This window comes from Hemitrygon akajei, chromosome 11, assembly GCF_048418815.1.
Source record: "Hemitrygon akajei chromosome 11, sHemAka1.3, whole genome shotgun sequence".
Classification (NCBI taxonomy): domain Eukaryota; kingdom Metazoa; phylum Chordata; class Chondrichthyes; order Myliobatiformes; family Dasyatidae; genus Hemitrygon; species Hemitrygon akajei.
In genome coordinates this window covers 14,018,333-14,037,426 of record NC_133134.1, presented here as the reverse complement: position 1 = coordinate 14,037,426, position 19,094 = coordinate 14,018,333, and the positions used below count along the sequence as shown (strand labels likewise).

General features: G+C 42.1%; 1 protein-coding gene across 1 annotated transcript in view; it reads left to right on the top strand.

The window, feature by feature from the left end:
* cacna1ha (calcium channel, voltage-dependent, T type, alpha 1H subunit a) overlaps positions 1-19,094 on the top strand; it is a 333,897-nt gene that overhangs the window by 53,771 nt on the left and 261,032 nt on the right. The window contains exon 5 of the mRNA XM_073060243.1: positions 4,507-4,816. Within this exon, the coding sequence (XP_072916344.1) occupies positions 4,507-4,816 (310 nt within the window). The remainder of the gene's footprint in view (positions 1-4,506; positions 4,817-19,094) is intronic.

Genomic DNA, 19,094 nt, shown 5'->3' with positions numbered 1-19,094 from the left:
AACCCGTACATCTTTGGAATGTGGGAGGAAACCAGAGCACCCAGACAAAGCCCATGAGGTCACGTTGAGAACGTCCAAACTCCGTACAGACAGTGGCGGGAATTGAACCCGTGTCGCAGCTGCTGTAATAGTGTTACGCTAACCACTATGCTATCGTGCCCTCCCCCTTCCACCCCCCCCTTTATATTTCAATAATGTTTTGGAATTGACTGTCTCTGAAGTAAACATCCTCCATGAGATTTTTAATTTAAGATTAATTTCCATAAATATCTGCTGATTTGAAACAACATTGGATGCAGATCGGTATATAATTGCTCTAATACATCATGAGCATGGGTTTTGTACAGGTTGTACAAGGCAGACAGTGGGAGTTTGAAGATATTTATTCTTAATCTCTGCCAATTTAATTACTCAGAGAAACAGTATTTAGCCTGAGGAAAAATCATGGCTTCTGAGTTTTAGCAAAAGGACTCTGTTGAATGTGTGCGCACAGTGCGAATCAGTTGACGGTCTTTTTTTTAAGGCTTTCTTTGTTTTGAGGCTGCCTGTAAGGAGACAAATCTCTAGGTTGTGTAATGCATATATACTTAGATAATAAATATACTTTGAACTTTGACTAAAGTCGTGACTATATCGTCAAACAGACCACACCTGGTACCCATGAAACCTTGCCCCAGCAAGGAGACAAAATGATGGGAATTCAAACTTGATCACGTGTGCTAAATGCACAGCTCATGCATATTGTTCATTGTTTTCAAAATCAGATTCAGATTCAGTTTACTGTCATTTAGAGACCCCAAATGCAATGCAGTTAAAAAATGAGACAACGTTCCTCCAGAATGATATCACAAAAGCATATGACAAAACAGACTACACCAGAAAATCCACATAACGTTTGGCAATTCCCCAATCCAGAGTCCGGAGAGGCTGCTGCATATTAATATCGCGTTACCGTCTTAGCTCATTCCCGGAAAGGAGCTCCAAATCCACCAGACAAAAACAAGACCAAAAACTAAAGCTACAAGACCTGCACAAAACCACATAGTTACAACATATAATTAACAACAGTGCAAACAATAGCATAATTGATAAAAAACAGACTATGGGCACAGTAAAAATAGTCCAAGGATGTTAAAAGACTATAAGTTCAAAAGAAATCACCGCACAGTTTCCACAAGTCCCCAGGGTCCCGACAGACTCGCCATCCCACGCCGGCGGCAGAAGGGAATACCCCACTATGGACTTCCACGGCGCCGCCCGACTCAGCCTTGCAGACGCAGCAGACAATGAAAGCTCAGTCGAAACCAGCCTCGCAGACGCAGCACAAACTGAAAGCGACCTGACCGCAGCAGACTCCGAGTCCGTCGAACCTCCGAGCTGACGACCATCCCCTCCGGCACAGCTTCTCCGAGCACCATCCTCTGCCGAGAGTATTAAGATGGGCCCGCCAACGGCCATTGGTAACATGGCCCTGAGGACTGGGGGCCTGTTCTTCCCAGCAGAGTCCCGGACCTCACAGCAGCAGCAGCAACGAAGAAGGTCTTCCTGGAGATTTCCCGATGTTCCTCCGTGCTCCCACGTCTGTTTTCAATCAATTATGATTGCGCACGGAACCCCACTTCACAAATAACAGATAATTGGCTCCGGAGTGGCCACTGCAAGCTGCGTAGCGCCGCCATCTTGGAAATCCCAAATTATATGTTTCTGTTGAAGTCAATGGAATTTCAGAAGCTGAATTCAGTAAACAAGTGCCACCCCACTGTAAACTTTGATGTATGCAACTGATTTCTATCTCTATATCCTCAAGAAACAAGATTAACTACTTCAAAATATGAATTCGTTGGAAACAAAGGTGTCCATTAACAGAAACTAATGGTGTGGGTAGTGAAATGAGACACATACATTGAAAACTGCCCTCCCAAACTCATGATCTTCAGAACACATGTATTGGCCGTATGGGAATATCTTTCTCCCAAATATCCCTTCAAGCTAATTATTATCCTGATCTGAGCAACAACAAAACATCGACTGGTTATTCATTTCCATAGATGCTGCCTGACATGCTGTGTTCCTCCAGCATTTTGTGCGCGTTGCATTGGAGTCCAGCATTAGAAGACTTTCTCATATTATTAATGGCCCTAGTTTAGTTGCATTGGATCACAATCTTGGCACCATACCCCTCAACAACATGGGTGTCCTTTCTCTGTAACAGACCATGAAGGTAGGCTATCGTTACCTTCCCAGCAACAACAACCTTGTACTCAACTTCAGTAAGACCAAGGAACTGATTGTAGACTTCAGGAAGGGGAAGTTGGGAAACCAGATGTCTTGGAGGGGTCAGCAGTGGAAGGGGTGAGCAGCTTCAGGTTCTTGCCTGTCAACATCTCTGAAGTTCTGCCCAAGGTCCATACAAAGAAGGAATGCCATCAGCTATATTTTATTGGGAGGTTGAGGAGAATTGGCATGGCACCAAATACTCTAGCAAATTTCTACAGCAGCTCTACCATGGAGAGCATTCTGACTGGTTTGCATCACTGTCTGGTATGCAGGCACCAATGCACAGGGTCAGCAAAAGCTGCAGAAAATTGTAAACTGAGACAGCTCCATCATGGGCGCTAGACTCCACAGCATCAAGTCAAGTCAAATTTATTGTCAATTAACTACATACATGTATATAATGCATATAGAAATGAGACCACGATTCTCCAAACCAGGGTGTAAAGCACATAACACACAATAAGTTATGAAGGTAAGGATAAAATCTACAGATGAATCACCATAATTAACAAACTAAAGTGCATTAATATAATATATTGTAAGGCATGGAACAGTGACACCTCGAATACAATTCAGCCTGGAGTTCAGAAGCCTAATGGCCTGGAGGAAGAAGCACCAAGGTCATCTCAAAAGGTAATGCCTCAAGAAGGCAGCATCCATCATAAAGGACCCCCACTATCCAGTAAACGCCCTCTTCTATTGGTACCATCAGAGATGAGGTGCAGGAGCCTGAGGACACACGCTGAGCATTTTAGGAACAGCTTCTTCCCCTCTCTCATCAGATTTCTGAATGGTCCGTGAATCCATGACCACTACCTTATGTTTTGCTCTCTGTTTGTACTACTTATTTTTAAAATAATTTTCTTATTGTAACTTGAAGTATTTTTATGTATTGCATTGTACTGCTGCCACTAAACAACAGACTTCACAACATATGTCAGTGATAATAAACCTGATTTTGATTCCAAAGGAAACCAGAGGTAGCCAACAAATGCTGGCCTCCCCACCCACTCGCGAACTATTATTTCTGAAAGAAATCCATAGCAGTTACCATAATAATCCTTGCTAAGCCTGATAAGAGCTAGCTTTAACACTGAGCCACCATCACCCAAAGTAAATGGCAAAGGTGAGCATTCAGTTTGCCAAGCATAAGAAATAGGAGCAGGAATTGGCCATCTGGCCGATCGAAACTGTTCCACCAGTCAATAAGGTCGTGGCTGATCTGCCCGTGGACTCAACTCCACCTACTGTACCTGCCTTCATAGTGGGCAGCTCGCTGCTATTACAGCCCTAGTGACTGGGGTTCAATTCCACCGCTGCCTGCAAGGAGTTTGTAGGTTTTCTCCATGACCATGGAGGTTTCCTCCAGGCGCTCCAGTTTCCTCCCACATTCCAAAGATGTACGGTTAGGGTTAGTGAGTTTTAAGCACGCTATATTGGTGCAGAAAGCATGGTGCCGCACAATCCTTACTGAATTGATTTGACACAAACACTGTATGTTTCGATATTTTGGTGTACATGTGACAAGTAAAGCCAATATTTAGATCTTTATATTTTCCTCATAACCCTTAAATCTCTTGTTATGCAAAAATATATCTAAATGAACCTTAAATATGTATAATGATGCAAACTCAACTTTGGGTAGAGAATTCTGCCGATTCACTTCTCTCAGGGAAAAGCAGAATCTCTTCATCTCTCTCCAAAATCTATTCCCCCGAATGGTAAGGCTAGCTCCTTTAAACCCAGTTATCAGTTAATAAGTTACTAATTGAAGGGCCTCGATTGAGTGGATGTTTCCTATGGTGGGGGAGTCTAAGGCCAGAGGACACAGTCTTACAATAGAGTGATGTCCTTTTAGATCCAGAGAGTGATGAATCAGTGGAACTTTGTTGCCACAGGCCAAGACATTGAGCATATTTAAGGCAGATGTTGATGGATTCTTGATTAGTTAGGGCATGTAGGGATATGGGGAGAAAACAGGAGATTGGGGCTGAGAGCGAAAGTGAATCAACTATGACGAAATGGTGGAGCAGACTCGATGAGCCAAATGGCCTAATTCTGCTCCTATATCTCATGGTCTTATGGTCAATTAATGACATGATCATGGATTTTTCTTTCCTGTCTGTGAAATATATACCTTTTGGGCATAGATTTACCTGAAAATGCACTGTAAATGCAGAATTGAAGAGAATGAATTTTGACTAATTCCCCTCTCATTTTATTTCTCAGGTATTACAATGTTTCTTTACCTCTGTATTACCAGATTGATGGTGATGAGACTCCATTCATTTGCTCACTGCCACGGGATAATGGCATGCAGAAGTGTCAAGGCCTTCCAAGTCTGAAGGAAAATGGAGCTGAATGTCTTCTTAGCTTAGATTCTAACAACCACCCAAACTATGGCCTGGAACCGAAGAATATCAGTGGCTGCATAAACTGGAATCAATATTACAATGTGTGCCGAACCGGAGACGTGAACCCACATAAGGGTGCCATTAATTTTGATAATATAGGATATGCCTGGATTGCCATTTTTCAGGTAAGATCTGGGCGCAGGGGTGTTGAACCTATGGCATATGTGCCCGAGATGGCATGCACAAAATTTCTGTTATCACGCAGCATGCAGTGGGGGCCTCAATTGTTTAACCACACCCATAATAAAAAAGATATATGATTTTCTGTACTGCCAAATTAAGCTTATGCCTGGATTGCTATTTTTCAGGTATGATCTTAGAGCAGGGGTGGCAAACTTGTGGTGTGGGTGCCCAGGATGGCACATGTGTAAAAATTTTGTTGGCATGTGGCATGCAGTGCCATCCTCAATTCTTTAAACCTCACCTACAATAAAAACAAAGATACGTCATGATTATCTTTACTACAAATGAAACAGTAACTGATTTTTTACAACCTGAGAGCAGTGAGATGTTTTCATAGGAAACGTCTCACACCAGCTGGGTACAAGCTGATGGTTATGAGAACATATGATATTACATGATATATTTCAAAATCCTCACAGTCCTGGTGTACATATCAATATTTGGATAGTAAACAGTTATTATAACTATACTAGTTAAAATTATGTTATCTGAAAAAGGTTTATATGAGTAATTTTTGAAAAAAGTTTTTAAAAATGCTTCGTTTATTTCAATCTGCCTTTGTTGTACTTTTATTAATTGTAAAACAATGAATACATGTAAATAAGCAACAGGACTCACATTTTTCTTTTAAAAAAAGGTTGATAATTATTGTTAGTATTTTGTTAATCAATGATAACTCTCTCCTCAAAATGACCATGACAGGAAAGTATTTTTCAGAAGACTAGCATCAGTTTGGGTACTCGCTCTCAAAATGGTTCGCCAACACTGTCCTGCAGCATCAATATATGTATTTACTTTCTTTTTCTGATCCTTTTCGGACAATAAGTAAGAAAATTATCCGCATTTGCGAATTAAGTAATTGTCTTTGAGCTATTCATCTGATTAAATTCCATAATTTAGGTCTTTGTAATATGTGTAAAGGCATGACAAGTTACGGTATGGAAAGATCACCAGAGGGATTGTAAATATTTAATTTCATCCAAGAGATAGATATTAGTGTAATAGTGCTGTAATGCCTGTACCTAATGTTGTTCATAGGAGTGAGGCTATGAATTTGATTATGTTATGACTGACTCACCCGGTAAAATACATTGCTGTGAGTCTGCTTGTATGTCAGGGATTGCCAATCATTTTTAAGCCATGGACCCCTACCAATTAACCAAGGGGTCTGTGGAGCCCAGGTTGGGTACCCTTGATGTATGTGATACAGGACTGGCCGTTGCTATGCAAAGTTGTTTTCTCTTGTCACGTGGTAGATCCCTGCCTGGAGACATTGGGAAGGTGGCATGCAATGAGGTGGCAAAACCAGACGATAGCCTGTAGAGAGGTTGGAGATACTGGGACTGTTTCCCCAATAAACGCAGAGGCTGAGGGGAGATTGTATAAAGTTATGAGAGAATACTTCTCATTTTTGAAATGTCTCATTCTAGAAGGCCAGCATTGAAGGTGAGAGAGGAGAAGTTCAAAGGAGAAGGAACAGGTAAACAGGGTAGTGAAAAAGGCAAACAGCACACAGGACTTCGTCAGTCGGGGCACTGATGTGCCATTCCAGTTGTATACAGAGGCAGCACTTGGAGTACTAAGTACAGTTTTAATCACCATCGTATAAGATGTGTTTGCAGAAAGGGTTCACAAGATGTTGTCAGGACTAGAGGGCTTGAGTTTTGGGAGAGTTGGTCAGGATAGGTCCTTAATCATTGGAATGGAGGAGAATGAGGGATGACCATGTAGAAATGTGTAAAATTATGAGAGGCATGGATAAGGTAGGAGAACCAAGACCAGGGGTCATAGATTTAGGGTGGATGGTGAAAGATTCAAAAGGGAGCTGAGGGTCAGAGGATGGTGAGTACACAAAACAGAACGTGCTGCCAGATGCAGTGGCTGAGGCAGGTACCATAGAATGAGTCCTGCCGAAGAGTCTCAGCCTGAAACGTCGACTGCACTCTTTTCCATAGATGCTGCCTGGCCTGCTGAGTTCCTCCTGCATTTTGTGTGCATTGCTTGGATGTCCAGCTTCTGCAGATTTTCTCTTGTTTAGCATACCAGAAGGTTTTGAGTAGGTACATGAAGGGGTGGGGCTTTGAGGGACATGGGCTAAACACAGAATGGGTGTAGGTGAGTGTACACAGTGGTCAGCATGGAATGGTTGGGCCGAAGGGTCTGTACCTGTGCTGTATTGCTCTATGACTATCGCCACGACTAGTATTTATATGAGAACTTATTTCCTCATATTTACTAATGGCCCAAAAAAGCCATTGAGCCAACAAGCAATCAGAGTACTCCCAGCACTCCCACTTATTTCCCCACATACCCATCATCTTCTCCCCACCACATGCACTCCTCCCAGTTCATCCCCTCACCCAACTACACCAGGGATCACTCACAGAGGCCAGCCAGCACATTTCTGGCATTTAGGAGGAACACAAGGAAATCTACAGATGCTGGAAATTCAAGCAACACACACAAAATGCTGGTGGAACACAGCAGGTCAGGCAGCATCCGTAGGGAGAAGCACTGTCGACGTTTCGGGCCGAGACCCTTCATCAGGACTAACTGAATGGAAAGATAGTAAGAGATTTGAAAGTAGGATGGGGAGGGGAAAATGCAAAATGATAGGAGAAATGCGAAATGTAGGAAGAAACTGGATTGCCTGTGGGGCAACTTTGCAAATTCTGCATAATACATTTTTCTTGTCTCCTTCATGTAGAACTGAAGTCCCTGATCCCTGGGACTAGAGTTACAAATGATGAAGTATTTTATAGAAACTTAGCATAAGTAACAACAAACCACTACAGATGTCAGTGAAATTAAACTTGATTCTGATTTTAAGCAGCTCTTTTCTTGCTGCCTCAGTACAGCAGTCAGCATAAGCTCATCCACCCCAGACCCTCTCCCTTCTCTCCTCTTCCATTGGGCAGAAGTCACAAAAGCCTGAAAGCACACACCATCTGGCTCAAGAACAGCTTCTATCCAGCTGTTGTCAGACCCTCGAATGGACTTCACCTGGACTTTTCAGGATAAAGTGGGCTCTTCTCCTCAATATGATCAAGCACTTTATTGTTTACCTGCACTGTACTTTCTCCGCAGCTGTTACACTTCATTCTGCTATTGTTTTACCTTGATCTACCTCAATGCATCGTGGGTCGATGGTAGCATAGCAGTTAGCGTGACGCTATTGCAGTTTGGGCTGTTAGGGTTCCAGGTTGAATTGAATTCAGTTCTGTACATCCTCCCCGTGAACCACAAGGGTTTTCCCCGGGTGCTCAGGTTTCCACCCGCAGTCCAAAGACGTACTGGGTAGGTTAACTGGTCACTGTAAATTGTTCTGTTACTAGGTTAGGGTTAATCGGGTTTGTGCAGATGCTGGGGTAATGTGGCTCGAAGGAAGAAGGGTCTACTCCGTGGTGTATCGTGGTGTATTGATATGTATAAATCAGATGCAAGACAAGCTTTTCACTCTATCTTGGTACATGTCACAATAACAAACCAATACCAATTACTCCAGACGGCATAACATCTTAGGGGCTCAGGCTTTGCTTTCTTTAATATTCCTTGCACTTGCCATGGCTTGTGCATAAGGTTATTTTGGTATCTGAGTAGCTTTGAAACCACATTAAACATTTTATTTAAGAAAAGTTATCAGGAGCATTTTTTTGACAAATGAAACTACGTGAGTTGAAGTATTGGCTGACACATCAGGCTCAGCCTGCATACCGCCTGTAGGATAGAGGTTTGGACTGTGGTTAACTCACTCCTAGAAATATTTAAAACAAAAATCATCAGAATTTGAGATTCTTAGTACCGAATAGCTGTTTTCACTCAGCATGAAGACTGTTTTTGACTTTAAAAAATGCAAAGTGGAAGAGATGGTGAAATCAAAAATTTACATGTATTAATTGTATGTAATACCATTACTAAAAGCCAATATAAGTTACCTGTTTTTTTTAAATAGGTAATCTACAGTACCACTGAAAAGTCTTACACACACACACACACACACACACACACACACACACACACACACACACACACACACACACACACACACACACACACACACACACACACACACACACACACACACACAAAATTAGGGTACCTAAGATTTTTGCCTAGTACTGTAGTAATTTTAAGTATTGCACTGTACAGCTGCCACAAAAATAAACAAATTTCATGATTGATGATAAAGCTGATTCTGATATGGGTCTCTATTGCGGACTGAGTGTGGGAAGGGGGCAAGGGAGAGGGGATCATGGCTGGGGGAAGAGGAAGGGAGGGGGAGGAAGCGGGAAAACACAGAGAAACTTTCTGCAATGATCAATAAACCAAATTACCTTTGCTTAATGCCTCAGGGCTGGGTATCTCTGCACCCACGTCACCCCTGGCACCTGGCACTTGTTCTCTGCCACTTGTCCCACAACCCTCCTCCCTCACCATTCCCAACATCCTTTGCTCCCGCCAGATTTTCAAACTTGCTCTCTGCTCCATGTTGACAAATACAGTGCTGTACTGTCTTAAGCACCCTAGCTAAGTGTATGTGCCTGAGGTTTTTACAGTGGTCTTTATTCAATAGAAACTGTTGGGGAAAATATGAGTTCAAAAAATAAACTAATAGAGCAACGTGCACAAGATGCCAGAGGAACTCAGCAGACCAGGCAGCATCTATGGAAATGTGTAAACAGTCAAGGTTTTAGGCCGGTTCCCTTCTTCAGGACTGGGTTTTGTCTGCACGTCCACTTGCCTTTGTGTGTTCCCATTTCAGTTTACCACAATTTTGGAATGATTGCAAATAGATTTCTTACCAAATATTTGCAGTAACATGTGATACTTTTGCCAGAAGGACTGAGCAGTTCCAGACGGCAGCTCACCAGTTCTTTCAAAAGTTCAAAGTAAATTTATTATCGAAGTACGTATATGTCAGCATATACTACTCTGAGATTCATTTCCTTGCAGATATTCAGAGTAGGACTAAGAAATACAATAGAATTGATGAAGAACACAAAGTGCAAAACAACCAAAGATAAACTGTGCAAATGCAAAAATAATTAATAATAAGATTAATATTATTAAAATACATGAATAAATAATACTAAGAACATGAGTTGTAGGGTCTTGAAAGTGAGTCCATAAGTTGTGGAATCAATTCAGAGTTGAAGTGGAGAGGTTATCGATGCTGGTTCAGGAGCTGATTGCTGAAGCGTAATAACTGTTCCTCAGCCTGGTGGTGTGGGACCTAAGGCTCCTGTACCACCTTCCCAATAGAAGCAGTGAGCAGAGAGCACATCCTGGATTGTGGGGGTCCATGGTGATGGATGCTAATTTCTTGTGCCAATGTTCCTTGTAGGTGTGCTCAGTGTTGGAGAGGACTTTACCAGTGATGGACTGAGCTGTATCCACTACTCTCTGAAACTGGTTAATAAATGTTAGTGTTTGTTCCCACTGACAATCATACCGAGAAGATAAACACACATATGAAATGAATCTAGAGTGATTCCTTTTCGTTGATTCCCAGTGGAGGGATGTTCCTTTCTCTCCTTTGAAGGTGACAGAACTCCTCACAGTGGGATAATGACAGTGAGAAGTTTCAAGTTTGAAAGATCTGTTGATTCAGTCTGGTTAAGTTTCAGTGTGCCTACTTTTGTCTTGTTTGTTTTTGTACCATAGGGATGGAGTTGATTCGCCCCACATAATAAAAAGCCCTAATAAATGCTACAGTGTTGGCATCTGAACTCTGATTCCCAGCAGATGCTTCAGCTCCAGTCTGGTTGACTCTGCCAGACTGCTACTTTTTAATGCAGTATTTCACAAATATCCTCAGCGGTCAAAAGAAGACAAAATGTCTTCCAAATATTGATATATTTTTTCATCTTATCTCTGGTTAATAGAGGGTATTTCAACCTCTGAAGACAACATAAAGGAACACAAGAGAAAAATACACACATTGGCCACTTTATTTGGTACCTCCTGTACCTATCAAAGAGGCTACTGAGTGAATGTCCATGGTCTTCTGCTGCTGTAACAACTCACTTCCAGGTTCAACATGTCATGTAATGAGAGATGCTGTTCTGCACATCACTGTTGTAACACGTAGTTATCTGAGTTACTGTTACTTTCCGGTCAGCTTCAACCTGTTTCACCATTTCTCTCATTTTTAATTACTTTGCTGATTAACAAGATATTTTTGCCCACAGAACTGGATGATATCTTTGTTTCCTGCATCATTCTGTGTAAACTCTAGAGACTGTTGTGCATGAAAATCCCAGTAGATCAGCAGTTTCTGAGATACTCAAAGCACCCTGCCTGACAGCAAAAATCATTCCATGGTCAAAGTCACTTTGATTACATTTCCTCTCTATTCTGAAGTTTAGTCTGAATAACAACTGAACCTCTTGACCATGTCTGCATGCTTTTATGCATTGAGTTGCTGCCACATGATTGGCTGATTAGATATTTACATTAATGAGGAAGTGTACTTGATAAAGTGGCCATTTGAGTGTATTTCTCCTACTGCAGATTAACAAACACTGATTCCAATGGCTTCACTGATTCCAATCTTCCAAACTATTCACCACAAAGTTGAATTGCATTGTGATGCTTCCTGGTCTCTTCAATGTACTTTGAGTTCTAGTCTAAGACTGTTTGAAAAACATCAGATATAAAAGCAGGTTTAAGCCACCTGCTCCTTGTGCCTGTTCTGTCATTCAATGGAAACATGGTGGATCTTTTTCATTAGTGCATCTTTTCTACAACAAATCCCATATTTCATGATTCCATAAGAGATAGGAGCAGACTTAATTCATTTGGCCAATCGAGTCTGCTCTGCCGTTCAATCATGGTTGAATTTTTTTTCAACCCCACTTTCCTCCTTTTTCTCTCTAACTCTTAGCCGCTGATCAATAAAGAACCTATCAAACTCTGCCTTAAGAACACCCAATGATTTGGCCTCCACAGTGGTATGTAGCCGAGCTAACAGAAGTCTTAAGGGACATCTTTAATAACTCTTTGAAATAGTCCACTGTCCCTGCAGGCTTCAAAACAACCACCACCAGTCTGATGTGCAAGAGAGCAATGGTAACTAGCCTAAATGATCACTGCCCAGTGGCACTGACTTCAACAATCATGAAGTGCTTTGAGCGGCCGGTAATGGATCATATGAAATCACGTCTTCCAGCTACCTTCTACTCTTTCCAGTTCCTTTACTGCTAAAATTGGTCCACTGATGATGCCACAGCCTCTGCCCTGCACTCTGACCTGTCTCACCAAGAAATCGATGCCTTGTACACCAGGATGTTCTTCGTCGGTTTCAGGTTAGCATTTAACACAATCATCCCTTCGAGGCTGTTGGGTAGACAGTCCTCAACACCCCTCCCTGTAACTATATCTTGGACTTTTTTGACAGAAAGACCCGAGCCAGTCCAAGTTGGCAGCAATATCTCAGCTCCACCACGCTGAGCACTGGTGCCTCCAGGGTTATGAGCTCAGTCTGCTGCTGTTCACGCTGTTGACTCATGACTGCACTGCCAGATCCAGTTAAAACCACATCATATAGTTCACTGATGATACTATAGTGGTTGGTTTTATCAGCAACAATGATGAGTCGGCGTACACGGAGGGGGTAGAGAAGCTTGTCAAACAGCATGAGAACTAGAACCTGAGTCTCAAAGCGGACAAAACCAAAGAGGTGATTGTGGACTTCAGGAAAGCACGGGTTGACCACCCTCCGTTGCCCATCAATGGCTTTGCCGTGGCAAGAGTGACGGCTACAAAGCTCCTTAGTGTGTAAATAACTGATATCTAACCTGAACCCACACCATTTCCTCACTAGTCAAGAAGGCACAGCAGTGTCCACACTTTCTGAGGAGAATGAGGTGTACAAGGCCCCCCACCCTCATCCTAGCAGCTTTGTACAGGAGCACCATTGAGAGTGTCCTGTCTTGCTGCGTCAATGTGTGGGATGGAAGCTGCAAGACCCTACAGAGGGCAGTTAAAAACAACCAAGAGGATCATCGGGGTCTCCCTCCCCCATTGCTTGTGATGTTTACCAGGAGCATCGCCGGCAAAGGGCCCGAAACGCTGTAAAGGATCCCTACCATCCATCCCACAATCTCTTTAACCCATTCCCGTCAGGAAGGCAGGGCTAGGGCTACCAGACTTCTTCACTCGGACTGAGGTCTCGTCGCCGAGACTGCTAACTGTTTGCCTGTGCTGCGCTCACTAACTTATTTATCGTGTAATATTTTGGTTTATATGCTGTGTGGGATGTATGCTGGGGGGTTGGGGGGGACCACCATGGTCCAAATGAATGTTGTTTCATTTGGCTATCTCTATGTATAGTCAGATGACAATAAACTTGAACTTGGAACTTAAACAATGCATTCCATAGATTCACTTGCTTCTGGCTGAAGAAATTCCTCCTCATCACAGGTTTAAAGGGACATTGTCTTATTCCAATTCTGGTAGACTCTCAATGAATGGAAACATGCTCTCTCTATCCACTCTCTATATCCAGGCTTTTCGTTATTCGGCAGGTTTCAATGAGATCACCCACTAATCCTTTTGAGCTCTGATCAGTACAGGCTGGAGACATCAAAAAGTCTTCGTGTGTTAAGCTTTTCATTCCTGGGATCATTTTTGTGAACCTCCTCTGGACTCTGTCCAAAGCCACCGCATCTGGATTAGAAAGGGTGGATGTGGAGAGGATGTTTCCTACAGCGGGGGTATCCAGAAATAGAGAGCACAGCCTCAAAACTGAGGGAATTCCTTTTAGAACAGAGCTAAGGAGGATTTTTTTTTAGCCAGGGAGTAGTAAATCTGTGGAATTCTCTGCCACAGACTGTGATGGAGGCCAAGTGTGTATATTTAAGGCGGAAGTTGATCATTTCCTGATCAGTCAGGGCATCAAAGGATATTGCGAAGATGGCAGGTGGGTGGGGTTGAGTGGGATCCGGGATCAGCCATGATGGAATGGTGGAGCAGGCTCAATGAGCTGAATGGCCTAATTCTGCTCCTGTGTCTTATGGTCTTTAGATACAAAATTCCTCACAATATTCCAAATGCAGTATGACCAACACTTTATAATACATCAGCAGTACATCCTTACTTTTTATTCTAGACTTGAAATGAATTTATTTAATATCTTAAAATATATTGGGTATACTCTATTGAGCATCCATGATCCTCTCAGGTAGTGCACAGGGAAGATTGCTTCTCCTTAGGGGAAGAATTTTTCCCACCATCTCTGTCCTGAAATGCTGAACTATTATATCTCTCTCACAACCAGATGTTTTCTCATTTCCTCGTCTGCATGAGTTAATGCTTTCAATATTCCGAGCATTGCTGTATCTTTTCCCAAATGGCTGCTTCCAGCAGCTGAACTTTGTGGTAATCAGCAAAATATTTCACCACAGTGAGGTCTGGTCCTTCCCTCAGCTACTGTCTGAACCGCTGACAGTACACACCAACAGTAGACATGTCTGTATTGTTATCTCTGTAATCTCCTCCAGTCCTACAAGCCTTTGAGATCTTTGTTCCTATATCTGTGGCTCTTGTGCTGCACCTCGTTTTCTTTCCACCACCACAAGAGTTATCCCTTTGGCAGTTTAAGGTCTAGAACTCACTTCTTATGTTTGTTTCTCCCATTCCTTCTTGAAATCTTATCTTTGTTTAACTGAGCTTTGGGCATCATTTCTAATCTCGCACAGGCTCCGTTTTCTTCTGGTGTTCAAAGTACATTTATTATCAAAGTATGTATGTTATATAAGGTGAGACATGACGAGCTTATAAAAATCCTTCAGCACTTGGACATTGATGGGAAAATTATCAGAATCATCAGAAATTTGTTTTGGAAACAAAGAGCAAGAATGAGAGTTGAAAAGAAGACAAGTGATTTTTTCCAGTTTAAGAGGGGAGTCAAACAATGTTTTCTCGCTCGACCTATTAAACCTTTATAGCGAGGAGATTCAAAGAGAAATGAGCAGTATTCCAGCCATGATGATTAGTGGATACTATTTGAACAACCTGCGATACACAGACAATACAGTGCTGATAGCTACTTCTAAAGAGAAGCTCCAACAAATACTAGATAAACTTGTTGAAGAAAGTGCAAAGACCATCAACTGCAATACAACCAAGTGTGTGGTTGTCACAAAGAAGAAAGAAATACAGAAATGTGAACTGAAAATGGGCAACAAAACAATTAAACAAACATGGAATTTCAATTACTTAGGGAGCACGATAACACCTGACTGTAGGGCTGATGTTAAAGTTAGAAGAAGGATTGGAATTACCAAATGCACATTCCAGCGTTTAAGCAAGATACTAAGGAATAACATAATTTCTATGGGTGCTGCGGTGCAGCATTCGTTCCACAATAATGTATGGAAGAGAATGTTGGACAATATCAAAGCAAAATGTAGAATGCTCAAAGCTGCAGAAATGTGGTTTTTGAAAAGAGTGATGAAACTATCGGAAGGACAGAGTAACAAATGAAGAAGTGTTGTGAAAGGCAAGAATAAGAGAGTTAATATCATCGATCAGGAAACGGCAGCTGGAATTTCTGGGACGTACTGAGGATAGAGAAACTCGAACATCTTGCAGTGACAGGAAAGATTGATGGAAGAAAAAGTCACGGTTAACTGCACATGGCATTCATGAGTTACATCAAGAGATGGACAGGAATAAGTTCTGAAGAGCTTATTAGAACTTCTCAGATTAAAGACAGATGGAAGACGATCATCACCCATGTCATATGACAGAGCACATAATGACAATCATGATGCATACTATATACCATCCTGAGATTCATCTTCTAGCAGGTAGACTCAAAGTAAAGAGGTACAATAGAATCCGTGATAAACCATGCACAACAAAGACCAACAAACATCCAATGTGTGAGAAAAGAATACCATGCGTAAACAATAGAAACAGCAAGCAAACAATAAACAGAACATGAGCCATAGAGTCCCCGAAAGTGAGTCCACGTATGGAGGCCTTTCAGTGCTGCGTTTGGATTTTTTTACATTAAAAGAACTCCTATCAGCTAATTTTTTATTGTCTTAAATGGTGACCAGGAATGGGATTCCTAATTCAAGTCAGCTTCATAATGCTGGCACTTCAATCCATAATTGGCTTATATCAACAGAAAACAAATAAAAGAGACTTAGAAGTGGTAAGGTGAGAGCAGTGTTGCAACAGTTAGATATGAAGAAATTGATAAATAAACATGTTTCTAACCAAAAACGAGTCATACATTATTGTTGGAAAATGAACTGCTGAGTTATTGTGAGACTTCATAAGCATCTAGAGCAGGGATTCCAGTTGTGTCTGTGCACAACTATATATCAATTAAATAAAAGCAGGCACGTGGGAGATTACTTTAACTAGTATATTCACATTGCAGGGAGAGAGAGAGAGAGAACAATCCACATGTGTAGATAACAGCACATGCACTACAATAAATTAATACATAATGCTAAGGTAATTGCTCTAGAAAAAATAGATCCATACATTACACTTCCTCCCCCTTTAGATTCATGCAACAAAAAAATGTAAAACATTCAATTTCCCTTTCATAAACTTTTGGGTGGCACTCTGTTTCTATAAGGATTGCACCGCTGGACCTGTGGAGTGGCATCAGGTTTGGTAGGAGTCTTGTCTAAGACAACGTTCTCGATTTCCAGTGTCACGTTGCTGTCAGTGACATCATCACTGAGAGGTAAATCCAGTGACTGTAATGTGCCCATCTTATTGAATACAGTCAACTCAGGTACGTTCTTTGATTGGCCATCCAGTATTTAGCCACATGACGTCTCCATCAACATCCACTGTGTATATCAGTGTCGAGTTCTTGTAACTATCCTATCGGGTATCCACTTGTCTTCTCGGTAATCACATGCTAGGATTTCCCTTCCAATCTGAAGCTCCTTGCTGCTTCACTTGGCAACTGGCTGAACTGTTTATTCTGCACTTCCCTCTGTAGATCTGGTGTCAGGAGGTCTCTGCAAGATCTCAGATTCCTGCTCATGAACAGCATTGTAGGTCTTTGATTTGTCATCACACGAACAGCGTTTCGCTACACAAAAAGGAAATTGTCCAACTTGTGCTGTAGAGAACTCTCCTTCTTGTCCTTCACTTTAATGAACTTCTTGAAGGTTTAGATAACCCATTCATTGCTTGTGGAGAGGATCTGACTTAAAATGTCTGATGCTGTTTTTCTTCATGAACAGTTTGTTCTGGTAAGCCATTTCTGGCGAAGATAGCGCTCAGAGTGGAGACAGTCTTGGCTGAGATGGTTGACTTCATTGGCCTAACCTCCAGCCACTTTGAGTGAGCATCCACAGCAATCAGAAACATGGAGTCCATGAATGACCCTCAAAGTCAATATGTACTCTTTGCCATGGTGAAGACGGCCATTCCCATGGGTGTAACAGTGCCTGTGGGGGGAGGACTTTGAAATTATTGTCATCCCGAACAGCTTTTGGCCAAGTCTTCAATCTGTTTATCTATTCCCTTCTCAAGCACCTCCTCATTAGCATTAAGCAGCTGTGCCAGTCTCTGATTAGTGCTACCATTTGGGTTGCAGTTGCTTGTTGATGTCACACTGAGAGCTTTGATTGAGTGCCAGTCTAGTTGGATTTTTCTCAATCATTCATGTCCAAAAAGTGCTGGCCTTCCACTTTTCAATCCATAAAGCTCTAACTGTTGTGTTTGGCCTCCATACATCAAAATTACTTTCAGTTTGCCTTTGGGAAATACTTTGCTGCCTGTGTAAGTCTTTAGCATCACTGAGGACTTCTGTAATGGCATCTTAGAAAACAATCTTTTGTGGACAGCCTCTGGAAATATGGACAAAGCTGACCCTGTACTCAGGTCCATTTTCAGTTTTACACTGTTGTGATCCAGATCATTTTGTGATCTGCTTCAGTTATACTATGCAGTTCTGGGCAAGACAGTTCACCTTTGTCAGACTCTATGTTGTCTGAATCTATTTTACATTCAGTATCTTTATGCATTTGCTTAGTTTTGTGTTTGAGATTTTTCACTCGGTTGTGCTTTTGTCTGCCTTGCAAACTCTCTCTATGTGACCTTGTCTGTGACACTTTCTGCAGAGTTTTTCTTTGAACCAACCATCATTTACATTATGGGAGGGTTTGCCACATCGATAACATCTTTGGCTTTATGTACTTTTCAGGGACATTTTGTGCAATTCACGTTTTAGCCTCCTTTTCTGTAGTTCTGCTGTGTCCTTTCCTGTTGTTTCTAACAATATTGCAAAGGTCAATGGCTGGTCTTTTTCTGCCTATAGCCTCAGTTGAGTGCTTTGACTGTGCATGCCACATATAAACCTGTCTCTTAATGCATCAGAAAGTCCGTCTCTGCAGTCACAGTACTGGGAAAGTTTGCGCATTTCTGCGATGTATTCAGAAAGGCTTTCATCTTTTGACTGCTCCCTTCAGTAAAATCTAAATCTCTCAGCTATTACCAGAGGTCTCGGGCTCAACTGATTTTATAAAATTGTCACAATTTTGTCAAATGCCTCGCTTGCTGGCTTTGCAGGGTTTCTTAGTTATGTAAGAGACTGTGCGCTCTTGCACCCATTAAGCTAAGAAGCGTAGAGACTTAATTTTGCTCCTCCATGTTGTTCACATTAGAATACAGTTCCACCCTCTCGATATACGACTCCCAGCCTTCATAAGCACAATTAAATTTATGAACTTTCCTGACTGAAGCCATCACCATGTTATTTTCACTTGCTTCTTCCTAAACCAGGAATTCCCAACCTGGGGTGCATGGACCCTCAGTTAATGGTAGGGGCCCATGGCATAAAAAAGGTTGGGAACCCCTGCTTTAAACTTACTTACTTAGCTAAACTAATCACCCCTACTGGGCGTAGACCACCAACAACAGCTCACTTGAGTCCTCTGTCCTGTGCAAGTCTTTCAAGTTGTCCCCAGGTATAGCCCATCTTGTTGATGTCAACTTCAGGTTTGCCTAGCCAGGTGTTTTTTAGTTGGCCTCTCTTCTGCTTTCCCTGGGGATTTTACATCATCGCTGGCCTGGTGATGTTGCGCAGTGTCCTATCCATCCCCATCTTCTCTTCCTGGATAATAGAAGGTCAATCAGCCTTGCAGCTTCCGCAGACCTGTGGCTTTCACCATAAGACTTCATATGTCTTCTGGGTGAAGATCTTCCCTCTCCCAGGGATGAGATCTTTGGAGCTTC